This window comes from Pteropus vampyrus, unplaced genomic scaffold (assembly GCF_000151845.1).
Source record: "Pteropus vampyrus isolate Shadow unplaced genomic scaffold, Pvam_2.0 Scaffold81, whole genome shotgun sequence".
Taxonomy (NCBI): Eukaryota; Metazoa; Chordata; class Mammalia; order Chiroptera; family Pteropodidae; genus Pteropus; species Pteropus vampyrus.
In genome coordinates this window covers 59,302-72,839 of record NW_011888862.1, presented here as the reverse complement: position 1 = coordinate 72,839, position 13,538 = coordinate 59,302, and the positions used below count along the sequence as shown (strand labels likewise).

The window sequence follows — 13,538 nt, the reverse complement described above, 5'->3', positions numbered from 1 at the left end:
TAGGACCCAGCAAGATCCACTGGCCTCTCCGGGCCTTCATGAAAACGGGAAGGCCCGATCTGGCCACCAAGGCAACCTATACAAGTACAGAGGTTGTGTCTAGGCAGAGACTTCTAGGCGGTTGGGAAATGGAATCTGATGACCATGTTAGAATTTCAAGTCAACACCACAGAGTCATCTGTTTCCTCTACTGACAGTTTCTTCATAATAAAGAATGTCTTTTTTTCAGTAGGCATTAATCAAATCCCATGGAGCACAGGAAGGAACATAATTGAGTGTAATTCCCTCTCCGCCCAAATGTCAAGGGAGTGTAAAGCCCATAGAAATATAAAAATCGATGCTGAGGGATACCCCAGCTCCATAGGGCTGACTGCAGGTTCTGAATGCCTATAACCTACAGGCTCGGTGCCGCGCTGGGGCTGCTCCCCGCACGCCCTGGGCGGGGTGTGGAATCCGACGGGCTGCAATAAGGTCCTCCTATATTTGCATCCTCAAGGGCTCCAGTCCAGAGACCCCGCACTCAGAGCAACGGACACCCTGGCTGCACCAGTACAGTAGCGAGAACGTAAGACACCCCTTCTCTTGAGGCAATTTTTCCTTTCAATCGCTGGTAACAACCTTCCTTCCAAGTTTTACTGATATGTCCTTGTCCAGTTCCATTCTTGGAAACACTGACTGCAGAGCCTCTTTGGAGACCTAACCGAACAGGACCATGGAACAGATAAGGTGCCGGTAGGCTACTGGGAGGAACCATACTATGAGGCTGAATCATGTGACAAACACACTATGAGGCTGAATCATGTGACACTGCCAATATTCAGCCCTTTTTAAACTACAGAAATAACAATTTTATATGGTTTAGCCTATCTACCAAGTAACTTTCTGAAAGGTTTAGAATCGCTAGCTATATGTTCTCAGAAATAGTTAAAAGTCAATGCTTCAGCTGATGCGACCTCGAGGCACCAAGTCCATGCATGGGCTTCCAATCCTCTGAGATCACTTAAAAGGGACCATATGCTGGGCCATAAAAGTCATCTTAATAGATTTCAAAAAACTGAGATCTTATAGTGTAGTCTCTGACCGCAATGGAATTAAATTAGAAATCAACAGCATGACGTCTTTAAAAAGTCCCAACAACTTACTTTTTAAAAACCCAGGGATCAAAAAATAAATCACAAAGGAAATGAAAAAATATTCTGAACTGACTGAGAATGAAAATACCAAAATTTGTGGGATGCAGTTAAAGTAATACTTAGAGGAGAATTTATCCCTTTAGAGGCTGTGTGAGAAAATAAGAAAGGTCTAAAATCGGTGAACTAACTTTGCACTTTAGGAAGCGAGCAAAGGAAGAACAAATTAAAGCCAAATTAAACTGAAAAAAAAAATAATAAAGAGGAGAAAGCAATAAAAAACAGACAAGAAATGGCGGGGGGCGGGGGGCGGCGGGGTAGAAGCCAAAAGCCAGTTCATTGTAAAGATAAATACAATAAAAGTTTAACTACACTGATTAAGAAAAAAAGAAGATACAAATTACTAAGATCAGGAATGAAAAAGACAGGACACCGCCTCAGAGCCTTTAGACATTAGAATTATAAGGGAATTCTATGAAAACTGGACAAACTTGACAGTCTGTACCGGTGATCTGTAATTTCCCTGATGGCCAAGTTCAGTTTGTTACCTGTTTTTATGCTTTTACCAAAACAAACCACACACATTTATTTACGTATCGTCTCCGGCTGCTTTTGCATTACGACAACAGGGTTGAATAGTTGTAACTGAGACCATATGGCCCACAAAGCCAAAAACATTTGCTACCTGACCCTTCAGCGAAAAGGTTCCTGACTTTTGGATTAGATGAAATAGACAAATTTCTGGAAGCACACAAATACCAGAACTGATTTAAGAAGAAACAGAAAATCTGAATAGCCCTTTGTCTATTGAAGGTACTGATTTTGTACTTATAAACATGCTTACAAAGAACTCCACAGGTCCAGATGGCTTTTCTGGTGAATTCTATCAAATGGTTAGGAAAACACTAATACGAATCTCACACAAACTCTTTCTGAAAAGAGAGGTGGAGGAAACACTTCCCAATTCATTCTGTGAGGCCAGTGTTATCCTGATACCCAAATCAGAAAAAGACATTACAAGAAAAGAACACTATGGAGATAAAAAAAAACAAACAAACCAGCATTTAAAAATTAGCACGGAGCTGGCTCATCTCATTCTGAGGGACAGTTAAAATAAAAAACAAAAACCAAAAAATCGAGGACGTACCAATATCTGAAGAACAAGAGAGAAGACAGCCCGCAATCAACATAACACGATACCCGAGGCCCTACATTCTCTCAAGGCATGTGGTAAGAGAATGATCTTAAGTTCCCGCTATGGCGGGAAACCTCACCTCTCTCTTCCCCACGGCTTGTATAGCATATTCGCCTTCGACAGCAGCTGCAATAAAAAAGACCTACGGCCCCTTGGCCTTAACTCCATTCAGAATAAAGCTTTGACCATGTCTCTAACGTTCAGAGCTGTGTCCCCAGAGCCAAACACCTGACAACATGGCAGTCACATCACAGGTAAGTCTTTCCATGTCTCAACTAGACTTAGGTTTTAGAAAATAAAACCTAGCGGTACCAACTTCATACATTCTCCCCAAGCTCACTGGCACCCAGGACAGTCACGGCCATGCGAACCCGTGGCCATTAAGTGTGACAACTCTGTTGGGAAGGGACTGGCTCGGGCAGTGCCTGTGTCGGAAACAAAACACCTTGGCTTCCGAGACTGGAGCTGGTTCCTTCAGTATCTGGGTATCTGCTGAGTACTGATGAAAGGGGAGCCCACCTGCAGCAGCTTCCGAAACTAAGAGGGGTTCCCTCTGAGTACATCCGTGTGTGTCCATCTAACTTGAGGAGCAGAGAGAGTTCCCCCGATTCCCTGGGTTACACTGAGTTCCTCCTCGACCTTCAGTGCACTGGCCAAGGAAGGACCCTACAGAGACAGGTGCTTGACATGTAAAGGCTCCCGACTCTCCATCCAGGATCGATGACACCGTTGTGCCACCGACACAGCACTGACTGCAGACGTGTCTGGGTGAAGGCCTGTCCACACTGACAAACATTGAGACACGAGGTCGTTTCGTGTCACTACCTGAAATTCGCTTGTTCGTTTTCTACCTTCCCCACCCGAATGTAAGCTCCATGAGGGCAGGGATGTCTCCTTTCTTAGGCGCCACAGTATCACACTGCTTGGGCACAAGGCAGGCACTTGAACAGTATTTGTTAAATGAGTGGCTACCGGAGGACCATCTGACGCCAGCACGGAATACTGATGACCTAACGGTATGTGAGTAGAAACTTTGTGAGGCTGTCTCGCCCAAGGAAGGTTTGGTGTTTGCAGATAACCTAGCAGATAACCACACGTGTTAACCATAGGAGTCAGTCAACTCACAGCTGGCATACGAGCGACTGTCGTCCTCACACATTTTGTGCAGCTGCTGGTATTCCTCCTGAGCCAGCTCGAACCGCTGCTGCTTAATCTGGTAGATTTCTTTCTTGGCATTTAGAGCCTCCTGGGCTACAATTAAATATTCCTTCAACATCCGTTCCTGCTCTCGCCTCCACTGTTCTCTGGGATCCTCAATCTGGGTAAGCTCTGAAATTAAAAGAGTAAGAACGTAAGTGACTTCGACGTCAAATCTTTTAGGTTGACCAGTAGTCAGGCAGTTGTGTGACTAGTTGATATGAAAATTAATTACCGGGATGCGCATAATGGAAGAGTCTACATAACGACCCTTCCTAAAGCGGGGAACGCCTTCCGTTTTTATTGTCCATCGTTAAAATGAGGAGGAAACGCTATCGTTATGACCTAGTTCATTGGAGGGGGAAGACGATACCAGATCGTTTTTCGCATTGTAAATAAATGTTGGCAGAGATAACGCAAACGAGCTCCTTACCGTCAAACTAACAGATTTCCAAACCTCTTCTCACTGACCTCTTTGACTCGGGTGCGACCGGCCCCGCTGCCCCCCGACGCTGCTTGCTCCCCTTCTCCTTCCGCCGCCCACGCCAGCGCGGCGGTCCTTTCGCATTCCTCCTGGACCTCCCCGTCTCCTCCCGCCCACAGACTCCCGCATTTCCCGCTATGGCTTTCTCATCCTATAAGCTCCCGTAAGGGCCCCCGCCCACCTCCGGCTCCGACCTCTCTCCCGAGCCCCCATCTTTTCTTTCCAGCTGCCTCCTAGGTGCTTCTCCACCTGGACAGACCCAAAGTAATTCTGGGTCATTCGTCCGCAGCACAACTCATTCTCACACAGTGCCCTTTGGCTACCAGAACCGAAACCGAACGAAACAATGACACAACGACAAATGCCTGCTTCCCCTCTGCCCTTCCTCTTGCAGTGAGCGGCATCGCCTGCACGCACCCACTTAGCCGACTGCGGGATTCGGCCTGGGACTCGCCCTCAGAGAAGTCCTGCTCTTGTCCGTCACCCAGACTCTGCCGTGGCTCAGCAAGAACCAGGGATTCCTGCCCCTAGATATGGCCGTGACTAACGACATACTCTTCTCTCCATCACCCCTTACTTCGATCAGCCCTTCACTATCTCTGTTCGAAAGCACCCAGGCTTCCTGTTTCATCCACCAGGAGCCATCCTCAGTGCGCTCGCCGAAGCTGCCTTCTTACCTCTGCTTGCAATTCTTGCACACACGAACTTTTTTTAAAGCACAAAGTACAATATTCTCCGCGTGATGGGAGCCCCGACACTAACTTGCCAGCTTCACTTCTAGTTCCTGCCCTTTCCCCCACAAACATCCTCTAAACAGACTGAATTTGTCCCGAGTCCCCATCTTTGGCAGTGCTCACCTGTGCGTTCGTTCATGCTGCTTCTGGCCTCTTCTGACCCCCAGGAAACCTTACCATCTTCCGAGTCCCTTTGCAAAGGGACCTCTCTTTTGAAGCCTCCTCTGCTCCTCAGAACACATGTGTCTCTATGCAATGGCTAGGACTGCTGTTCCTACCACTTAGCACATAATCGCTTTTATATTTCTTTGTTTACTACCCGAACTACGAGTCCTAGGAGGCAGGTGCACAGCCTCAGTCATCTTTATATTCTCGGGACCTTTCGTTTGCTGGCAGTCAATTGTTGGCAATCAATTGTCGACCGCGAGCTCATTGAATGAGGAAAGGGAGGGGAAGTCTGCTCTGTGGTCCCCAAATCAAATCCTTAGATTGAGGGGACACAGTGAGCGAATGGGCAAGACACTCAGACTCAGGAAAGACTAACCCTCCTCATGCAACGAATCTTCTAGTGAAGATTTCAACAGAAAAGCCACCCTAAATTAAGGAAAAAATGGAAAGTGATGTCCCTGTTCCAAATTTAGAGACCCCAGAGTATGGTGGCTCTGCTATAATGATGACATCTTAGTAAATATATGTGGGCTGCTGGCAGCCAAAACAAAATGAGAGCGACTTTATGGGCGAGCAAGGCTGGTAAAATTCTCCCACCCGAATCCTAAATGACTTTGCAAAATCATCCTTCTAAAGTGTGCTTGAGCAGCCAGAAGGTGGAAACAACCCTAATTCCATCAACTGATGAATAAAATGTGGTCCAGCGAGACAATGGAATGGCATTCGGCCATAAAAAGGACCGAAGTTCTGATACGCGCTACCTCTAAAACATGACGCTGAGTGAAAGAAGCCAGGCGCAAAAGGTCACATATGGCATGGTTCCGTTTATACGACATGTCCACAACAGGCCAATCCATAGGGACAGAAAGCAGATTCGTAGTTGCTGGGGGCTGGGAGACTGGAGGGGAAATGGGCAGTGACAGCTAACAGGGTCAGGGTTTCACCTTGGGATGATGAAATGTTCTGGAACTAGACAGAGGTGGTGGTTTTACAACACTGTGAATGCAGCAAATGCCACTGACCTGCACACTTCATGACTGTTAATTTTATATTCTGTGCATTTCACCTCAAAGTGGTTAAAAAGGTCAATTTTATGCTATATTTAACACACGCACATACACACGCACACAAGTGCTTGCTAGGATATTTCGAGTTCTCCCTTTTAAACCCCCTCCCGCCAACATCCCTCACCCCCCTTCACACCGCCGCCCCCGGGCCCTCATAGAAAGCCTCTCTGAGCCTTAAAAGCTCACACGGGGACATAAGAAACCAAAAACAACAGACATCAGGGTCCTGCCCTGGCCCCGGAGTTCCGATTCAGCAGGCCTGGGCCAGGTGTCTGTAGCTGCCCGATGTCTCTGACATTTGACCGGAACTGTTCATCCTCTGTCCGGTGCACTGGAGGGTCCTGGGAAACCTGAAGTGGTTAACTCAGGCCCTCTCTGGTCCCTCAGCCCACTGTCGACCTGCACAGCTCCAATTTCACATAACTGCCTCCTCAGGTCCTGTGCCTTTTTAAAGCTGTACTATCAAGGTTTGGGGCCTCAGGAGCAAGTTTTCTGCAATAGAGACTTTGACCCCCTATGTAAAAATTATTACAACAATAACCTTTCCTGTTCCTGAAAAAAAAAAAAAAGTGGGTTCTCTGAAGGTCTCAGAAGGAAGAGGTGGTGTGACCCTGGAGCCGATGTCTTCATCCGTGTCCCCCACGGTACTGGGTCATCCCACTTATGCTCAAGGTGGCATTGAAAAAGTCCTTGATGATTACTCAGTTTTAGGGTTCATAGCCATGTCTAGAGTGTCATGGTGAACCCTTGAGGGTAGAGACTGGGTCTCACTTTCCTGCGTCCCCAGGGCCCAAAGAGTGACCAGCACAGAGAGGCGCCCTATAATGCTTGCTGTGACTCAGTGAGCAGGGGAGCCAGGGGGCAGGGAGGGATGAGCAAGTGGGGTTTATGAGAGAGACGAGCCAGAACAGGTCCTGGGCCTCAGCAGCAGGCAGGCAGGCTTTCCAGAGAGATTGTGTAAGGCAGATGCCTATGCTGCTCAGTCATACTACCTGAGGCCGGGGGGCAAAAGCCTGGTGAAGAAGCCGCGGTGCACACGTACACAGGCCTACAGCACAGCGCACGGCACAGCGGCTGTCCCCTGTGGGAACTGCCCTCCTCTGTGGGAACTGCCCTCCCCTGTGGGAGTGGCCCTCGCCTGTGGGAGGGGCCCTCGTCTGTGGGAGTGGCCCTCGTCTGTGGGAGTGGCCCTTGCCTGTGGGAACTGCCCTGCCTGTGGGAGTGGCCCTCGCCTGTGGGAGTGGCCCTCATCTGTGGGAACTGCCCTACCTGTGGGAACTGCCCTCATCCGTAGCAGCTGCTCTTACCTGTGGGAGTGGCCCTCACCTGTGGGAGCTGCCCACCAGCAGCTAGGAAGGCAAGCCCAGATGGCCAGACACCCCGATCACACACAGACTCTGGGTTCTGGGTCGGCTTGGGCTACGGGGAGGGCTGCTTTCAGCCAGAGTCTTTAAGTGCCATACCCTGTCCACTGGGGGGATAGATCCACCTAGAAGCCTTCTTCCCACTTGGATAACTGCCTGGCGAGTACTTGTCCCCAGTGCCTAATGTAGTGCATGGCTGAGTGCCATGAATCAGAAACTGCTCTGCCCCAGGACTGGCACAGGGAGCCTCACCGTTCAGGTTTCCAAATGCGGAACTCGGGAAGTGAGTCGGCAAGTGACGAGGGAACTGGCCCTAAAGACACCAACCTCAGGCAATCGCACTAAGAGGACATGAGGAGCCATGGGACCAGAGTGAGGACAGAGCTTCGAAGTCACTCGTGTGGTGGGCATCATGCATCTTCAGGCCCTCCCAGCCTCCCCCGCACTTAAGAAATCAGAGGACGGGCAGCACACTAAAGGGAAGCCATGCTTCATGTCCCAGTAGTAAAAAATGACAATGGCAGAAACACAGAGGTCAGAGAGAATGAAAATTGGAGAGAGTGAGAAAGTATGAACCTGAGAGAAATAGATGCCCAGCTGATATCCAGTGGAGAAAGGCTGATGAAGAGACAGAAAGCCAGGAGTGACGGGTAGAGACGGGTCTAGAATGAAATGGAGCCTGTGAATCAGGGAGTGTCAAGCTCAGCACTACCGACGTTTGGGGTCAGCTCATTCTCTGCTGTAGGGGCCGTCCTGTGCATTGTAGGGAGTAGCAGCATCCCTGGCCTCTACTCACTAGATACCAGTAGCACCTCTCCCATGTGTGACAACCGAAAATGTCTCTGGGAGGCAAAATAAGCCCTGGTTAAGTATCGCTGCTCTAAACAGTTCCACAAAGAAGGCTGGCATGGTCAAGGACCCAGTATTTTAGCTGTAGTCTTTACACCATTTTCTCCCTTCACAAAGATCAAAAAGGTTTGCTGTATTAAAGTTAAAGTTAAATGTAGAGGCCAAAATGAAGTTAAGGTAACCACCTGGGCAGTTATTGTTCCGAGAACCAGTAAGCTCCACTTAGCAAAAACCAATCTCAATTATAAGAGGTATTTCTATTTTCGGGCTGCCTGGGAAATTGATTCCTTATATTAGATATTGAAGCCCTCCATTAAACATACGCCATGCAGTGCTAAGCAACATAACTACTTCGCTTTTTTTAAGAACTCGGCTAATGAAAACTTCAGGTTACCTTTACAAAATCCAGTTTAATGCTGCATTGGGCAGTAACGATTGTTTTGCTGCACATAAAGAGATTCGGCATCTTTGAGATCAACGTGAAAATTCGTTCACATATAATAACTCAAATGTGGGACTCTACTTACTATTTATGTGGTCCATGTAATAAATTCCGATTTGTTTATCGTATACAGTTTCCCATCCTAAAGGAAGTTCGTCCCCAACACAATCGGCAAAGGTCAATGGCTTTGTTATCCTGCAAAATACAATTATGAAAGGAAAACTGAAAATCAGGTCAATTTCATATAAGTCTGGTGAATCGACTCAAGAATTAGGTTTGAATACAAAATGATATATCATCTTATCTAATTGACAGCTCGTGCCCCAGCTTTCGGTTGGAAAATTAACTCACCGGCTTTGCCTAAATAATAATAAGTAACAATATCAGTGCCCTCGCAGTTAAAAACATTACTATCTCAAAGTGCAACTTTAAATACCAGCGAAAATAGATACTGAGAGTTACAAAACAGGTAAAACGAGCATCTTCTTCCAAGGAGGTGAAGGCAGTGGAACGCAGCTCCTCCACGACAATGGCGAGCAGCTCCACTCTGTTCTCTCTCCCTCTCAACCTTCCCTTTCCATGCATCTCAGCTTGAGTTGATCTCAAATGCATCTGTACTACTTTCGTCTACCAGTGGTCATAAGTTAAGGAGTTATACGTTAACCACTGGCCAAATGCAAAAAGCCAAACAAGCACGGTAACAATACAAGGAGATGCCTACTAAATACTGCCCGGATTCCTGATACAGTGAGAATCAAGATTGCAAAGGGTCCTTTATGTTTTCTGGGGGAAAAAACAGCAACAACAACAACAGCACATTGTCTTACGGGCGTCTCTCCTTGAAGTAAATCTGATTAAAGAAACCTTGGCTTGACACAGATAGATAAAGGAAAGGTTTCCAGATGGGTTTCTTTAAGCAGAAAGCCCCCCCCCCTTCCCGCACAGCCCATTATCACACTGATTGACAAGACAGCTGTTGTATAAAACCGGCCACACCTATAATTGTCTGAGTCCGGGCAGAGATCTACTGGGTCGGCTCTATAAATGCACACTGACTGGCATGCATGGGAATCCGATAACCTAAATTTCACTAACTCAATCCTCCCACATCCTCTGTTCAAGTCCTTGGCCCCAGGAAAGTGAGACACCACAACCACGGCCAAACCCCACAAGACCAGTATAAATTTTGAACACGTTAACCCCCCAAACTGGTTCAACAACAAGGCTCTGTCTCTCCCAATAGCACTTAGAAACCAATGAACACCATCAGAACGGTACTGATTTTAACTCGTCTGCATTTTAAACATATGGTTAAGCAGTTAGAGTCACGATCAAAACAGAAAAATATACAAGGTAAAATACACCACGGACATCCTCCCAAACACCGCGTACTCTAAAACCCACGATGTCGCAAGAGCCTACTGCATGCCGGTGCCATCCTACGACACCAACGTCCACAGCATGATTCCTTTACAGGTCGGGTGCGCTGTGACGGTGGCATAATACCAAGTGAAGCACGTAAGGGCAGAGTGTTGTGCATGATTCGAATCCTGAATGTGACCAAACCACAGCAAAAACAATGCTGCTTTGAGATAAACTGAGTCCTGAGCACATCTCTGCTATCCTACATCCATGGATAAGCCTAAGGAAAAATGCCCAAGCACAGGCGCACTCTAAGCACATTTACATACGTGATCTCATTCAATCAACAAATGCTCATACCGGCACTACTCACAATAGCCAGAAGGTGGAAACAACCAAGGGCCGTCAACCGTGAACGGACATATGCTACGACATGGATGGACCCGGCAGTCACTGTGCTGGGTGAAAGAAGCCACATACAGAAGGCCGCACGTTGTGTGCTTCCATCTATGAGAAATGTCCAGAACAGGCAAGTCCATAAAGACTGATGGCAGACCAGTGGTCGCCACTGCTGGAGGAAAGAGGGAACGAAGAATGACCGCTAACGGGTATGCGGCTTCCTTTAGGGGTGATAAAAATGTTCTGGGACTAGATAGTGGTGATGGTCGCACAACTTGGTGAATATGCTTTAAATGGTGGATTTTATGGGATGTGTGAATTACATCTCGATTTAAAAACAGCAATGAAAAGAACATCTCTGCAGCTCATAATCTGTATTTACAATTATTTTCTTTGAAAGAGTCTCAGAAGTAAATTACAAGGTCTGAGGATGTGAAGCTCCTCTCTCCATATCTTGTTTTCGATGTAAAAAATTCAGACAGTAAAGTAGAAAGACTAGGAAATAAAATCACCCATAATCCAGAAGCCCTGGATTCATGCTTTAGTTTATTTCCTCCCTTCTTTTTCCTACATTTTTTCCACAGCTGACATCATACTAGATACAATTTCATCCACTGGTTTTTTTTCATTTGTGTATTTCCTCAGGCCCTTTAACTCTTTGTCAGCATCACGTTCTATCATGTTGCAGTCTTCCATCCTGTGCAGTAAACCATAATTTATTTACCAGCCACCTCGAATCATCTATTTAGGTATGTTCCAATTTTCTGCTCTTTATTGTAAATAATGGATATGAGCTTACAGTAAACGCGTGGTACATACTGCCAAAGTGATTTACCATCAGCCTACACTCCTACCAGTGAAGTAAGAGATGGTCTTTTTCATCACCCTCTGGGGATATCTTTAACACATTTGTTCAAGGGTTCAGAATAAATCCATATGGCACAGGCGTGCTTTACTTTCAAGGAACAAGTTGGTAGGGAGTACAGCAGAAGTTTAATAGCATTTTCAGAATGTGGGGGAGTTGGGAAAACATGGTAAGCAATGAACTGAGAAGCAGGGTACCCACTGTTCCCACGCTTCAAGGCCATGCACTCATATCGTAGCTTAAGGCCTCTGGGCCAACTCTCCCTAATGTCCTCGCTCTGTCTCCCCATGTGAGCGACGTCAACCAGGAGAGTCGCCCTGCCCTCAACCACACTCAGATATTCCCATTGCGGATTCTCCCCTTAACAAATGGCTCTTCTTGGCCTCAGCAGAGAAAATGAATACGTTTTGCATTCTTACCAGAGTTGGTCTACGAGAAGGGAGAGAATGATGGATGGCACAGACGCTGGCTTCTTTTTAGTCCCTTCTGCCTGATGCATCCTGCAGGGCTCTTTCAGAAGTGGCACTGGGCCATTTTAGTCAGTGCCAGTTCCAAGAGAGCCGTTTATTGCCCTGAAACCTTGGATGAGTCATTCTCTCTCTCTCTCTAGAACTCAGTTTTCTAATCTTGCAAATGGGGACGCTCAGACAACCCTCACAGGGTCACGTTAGCTGAGACAGCCTCTTCGGTTACCACAGGGTGACTAGCTCCATCCGCTCCCCTTCCTGCTTCCCTCTCATTTCTCTAGTAGACTTGCTTCAGACTGTAAGAGTTTAATTTTGCTCCTGTAACAGATTACCGCCAACTTGGTGGCTTTAAACAACACAGATTTTTTTTTTTTTTTCTGATTGGCTGAAGAATTTCTTTTTTTCTTTTTTTATTATTATTAAAAATAATTGGGGCGACATTGATCAACAACACAGATTTACTGTCTTACAGTTCTGGGGCTCGAAGTCCAGGTTGGTTTCACTCAACTAAAACCAAAGTATCAATAACGCCACGTTCCTTCTGGAGGCTCAAGAGAAGAATCTATTCTCTTGCCTTTTCCAGTTTCTAAAGACTTCCTGCATTCCATGGAGGCTTCCTCCACCTTCAAAGCCGGCCATGGTCGGCACTGTCTTTCTCAGGAGGCCATCTCTCTGGCTCTCCCTCTTCCACTTACGAAGACCCTTGTGATTACATTGGGCCCACCTGGATAATCCGGGATAATCTCTCCATTACAAGATCCTTAAGTTAGTCACGTATGCAAAGTATCTTTTGCCGTGTAAGGTTACATGTTCACAAGTTCCAGTCCTAATCAGGACACGGACATCTTGGGGGGCCATTACTGGGCCAACTACAGATAGCCGCTGGGGGGACTGCAGGGCAAGAGAGGGTGAGCAAAGCAGTCGGTGGCAGTCCAGTGCCCCGAAGACCATGCCTTCCTTCCTAGCCAGGGCTCAGGGGCCTGGAATACCTGACATCAACAATACTAAACTGCAGAAAATTCGAGGCGGGCAGCGGGAGGTGAGAGCAGAGAGAAAGATATAAACACTGATTTTTTAGCACATTTTCTTTATCAAAAGGAGGCCAGGGCAAGCCTGTGGCACTTGTACTATACTTTCCAGTCTCCTGGAACAAGATGATCTTTATATTTCCAATTCATGCCTGCTTTCAATATGCTATTCAGAGAGGATACGATTCATCTCAATTTCAGTTCCAAACCAATCCTCAAGAAATCATAATGACTTCCTTCACCTTTTCTAACATACCTGGCTCACAGTGAGTCTCAAAGCCCGCCAGAACATGGACACCAGTCTGTTTGTGGTTACTAACGCGGTGAATTATACCGTTTGCTGTACTCGTTGCTTCTCCAACTTCAATGGCATAACCTTGACACCTGAGAGCTGGGGTTCTCACTCAGTACTGAGCGGGTCCATGAACTCTCTGAAATCTCACAAAAACACTGAGATGCACAGTCCCGGGCTTTCGGCAGGTTCCCAGAGATGGCGGTCACTCCCAAAAAAATGAAGTGAAAAAGCTCTTTTGGAAAGATTCCTCACTTCTCTGTCAAGTTTAAAAGCACAGTGAATGTACCACAAACCTGCCACATTCTTCCTGAAAAGTCATTAGAATAATCGCAACCTTTACATTTTAACTCCAGATATTTATTTAGAATACACATATACATTGACTTGGTAATTGTCATCGAGTCCCGATTGTAGAATTTAGGGTAAAGAATTATCACACCTAGAACTCAGTCTAAACGTTGCAGTTGACATTTCTGTGTTTTGACATAGCAC

At 46.7% G+C, this 13,538-nt stretch overlaps 1 protein-coding gene across 1 annotated transcript in view; it reads right to left on the bottom strand.

Annotated features, from left to right (window-relative positions):
* The window catches only part of WWC3 (WWC family member 3), a 102,310-nt gene that overhangs the window by 56,506 nt on the left and 32,266 nt on the right, over window positions 1-13,538 (bottom strand). The window contains 2 exon segments of the mRNA XM_023532343.1: window positions 3,451-3,654; window positions 8,716-8,825. Of these exon segments, the coding sequence (XP_023388111.1) occupies window positions 3,451-3,654; window positions 8,716-8,731 (220 nt within the window). The 5' untranslated portion in view covers window positions 8,732-8,825.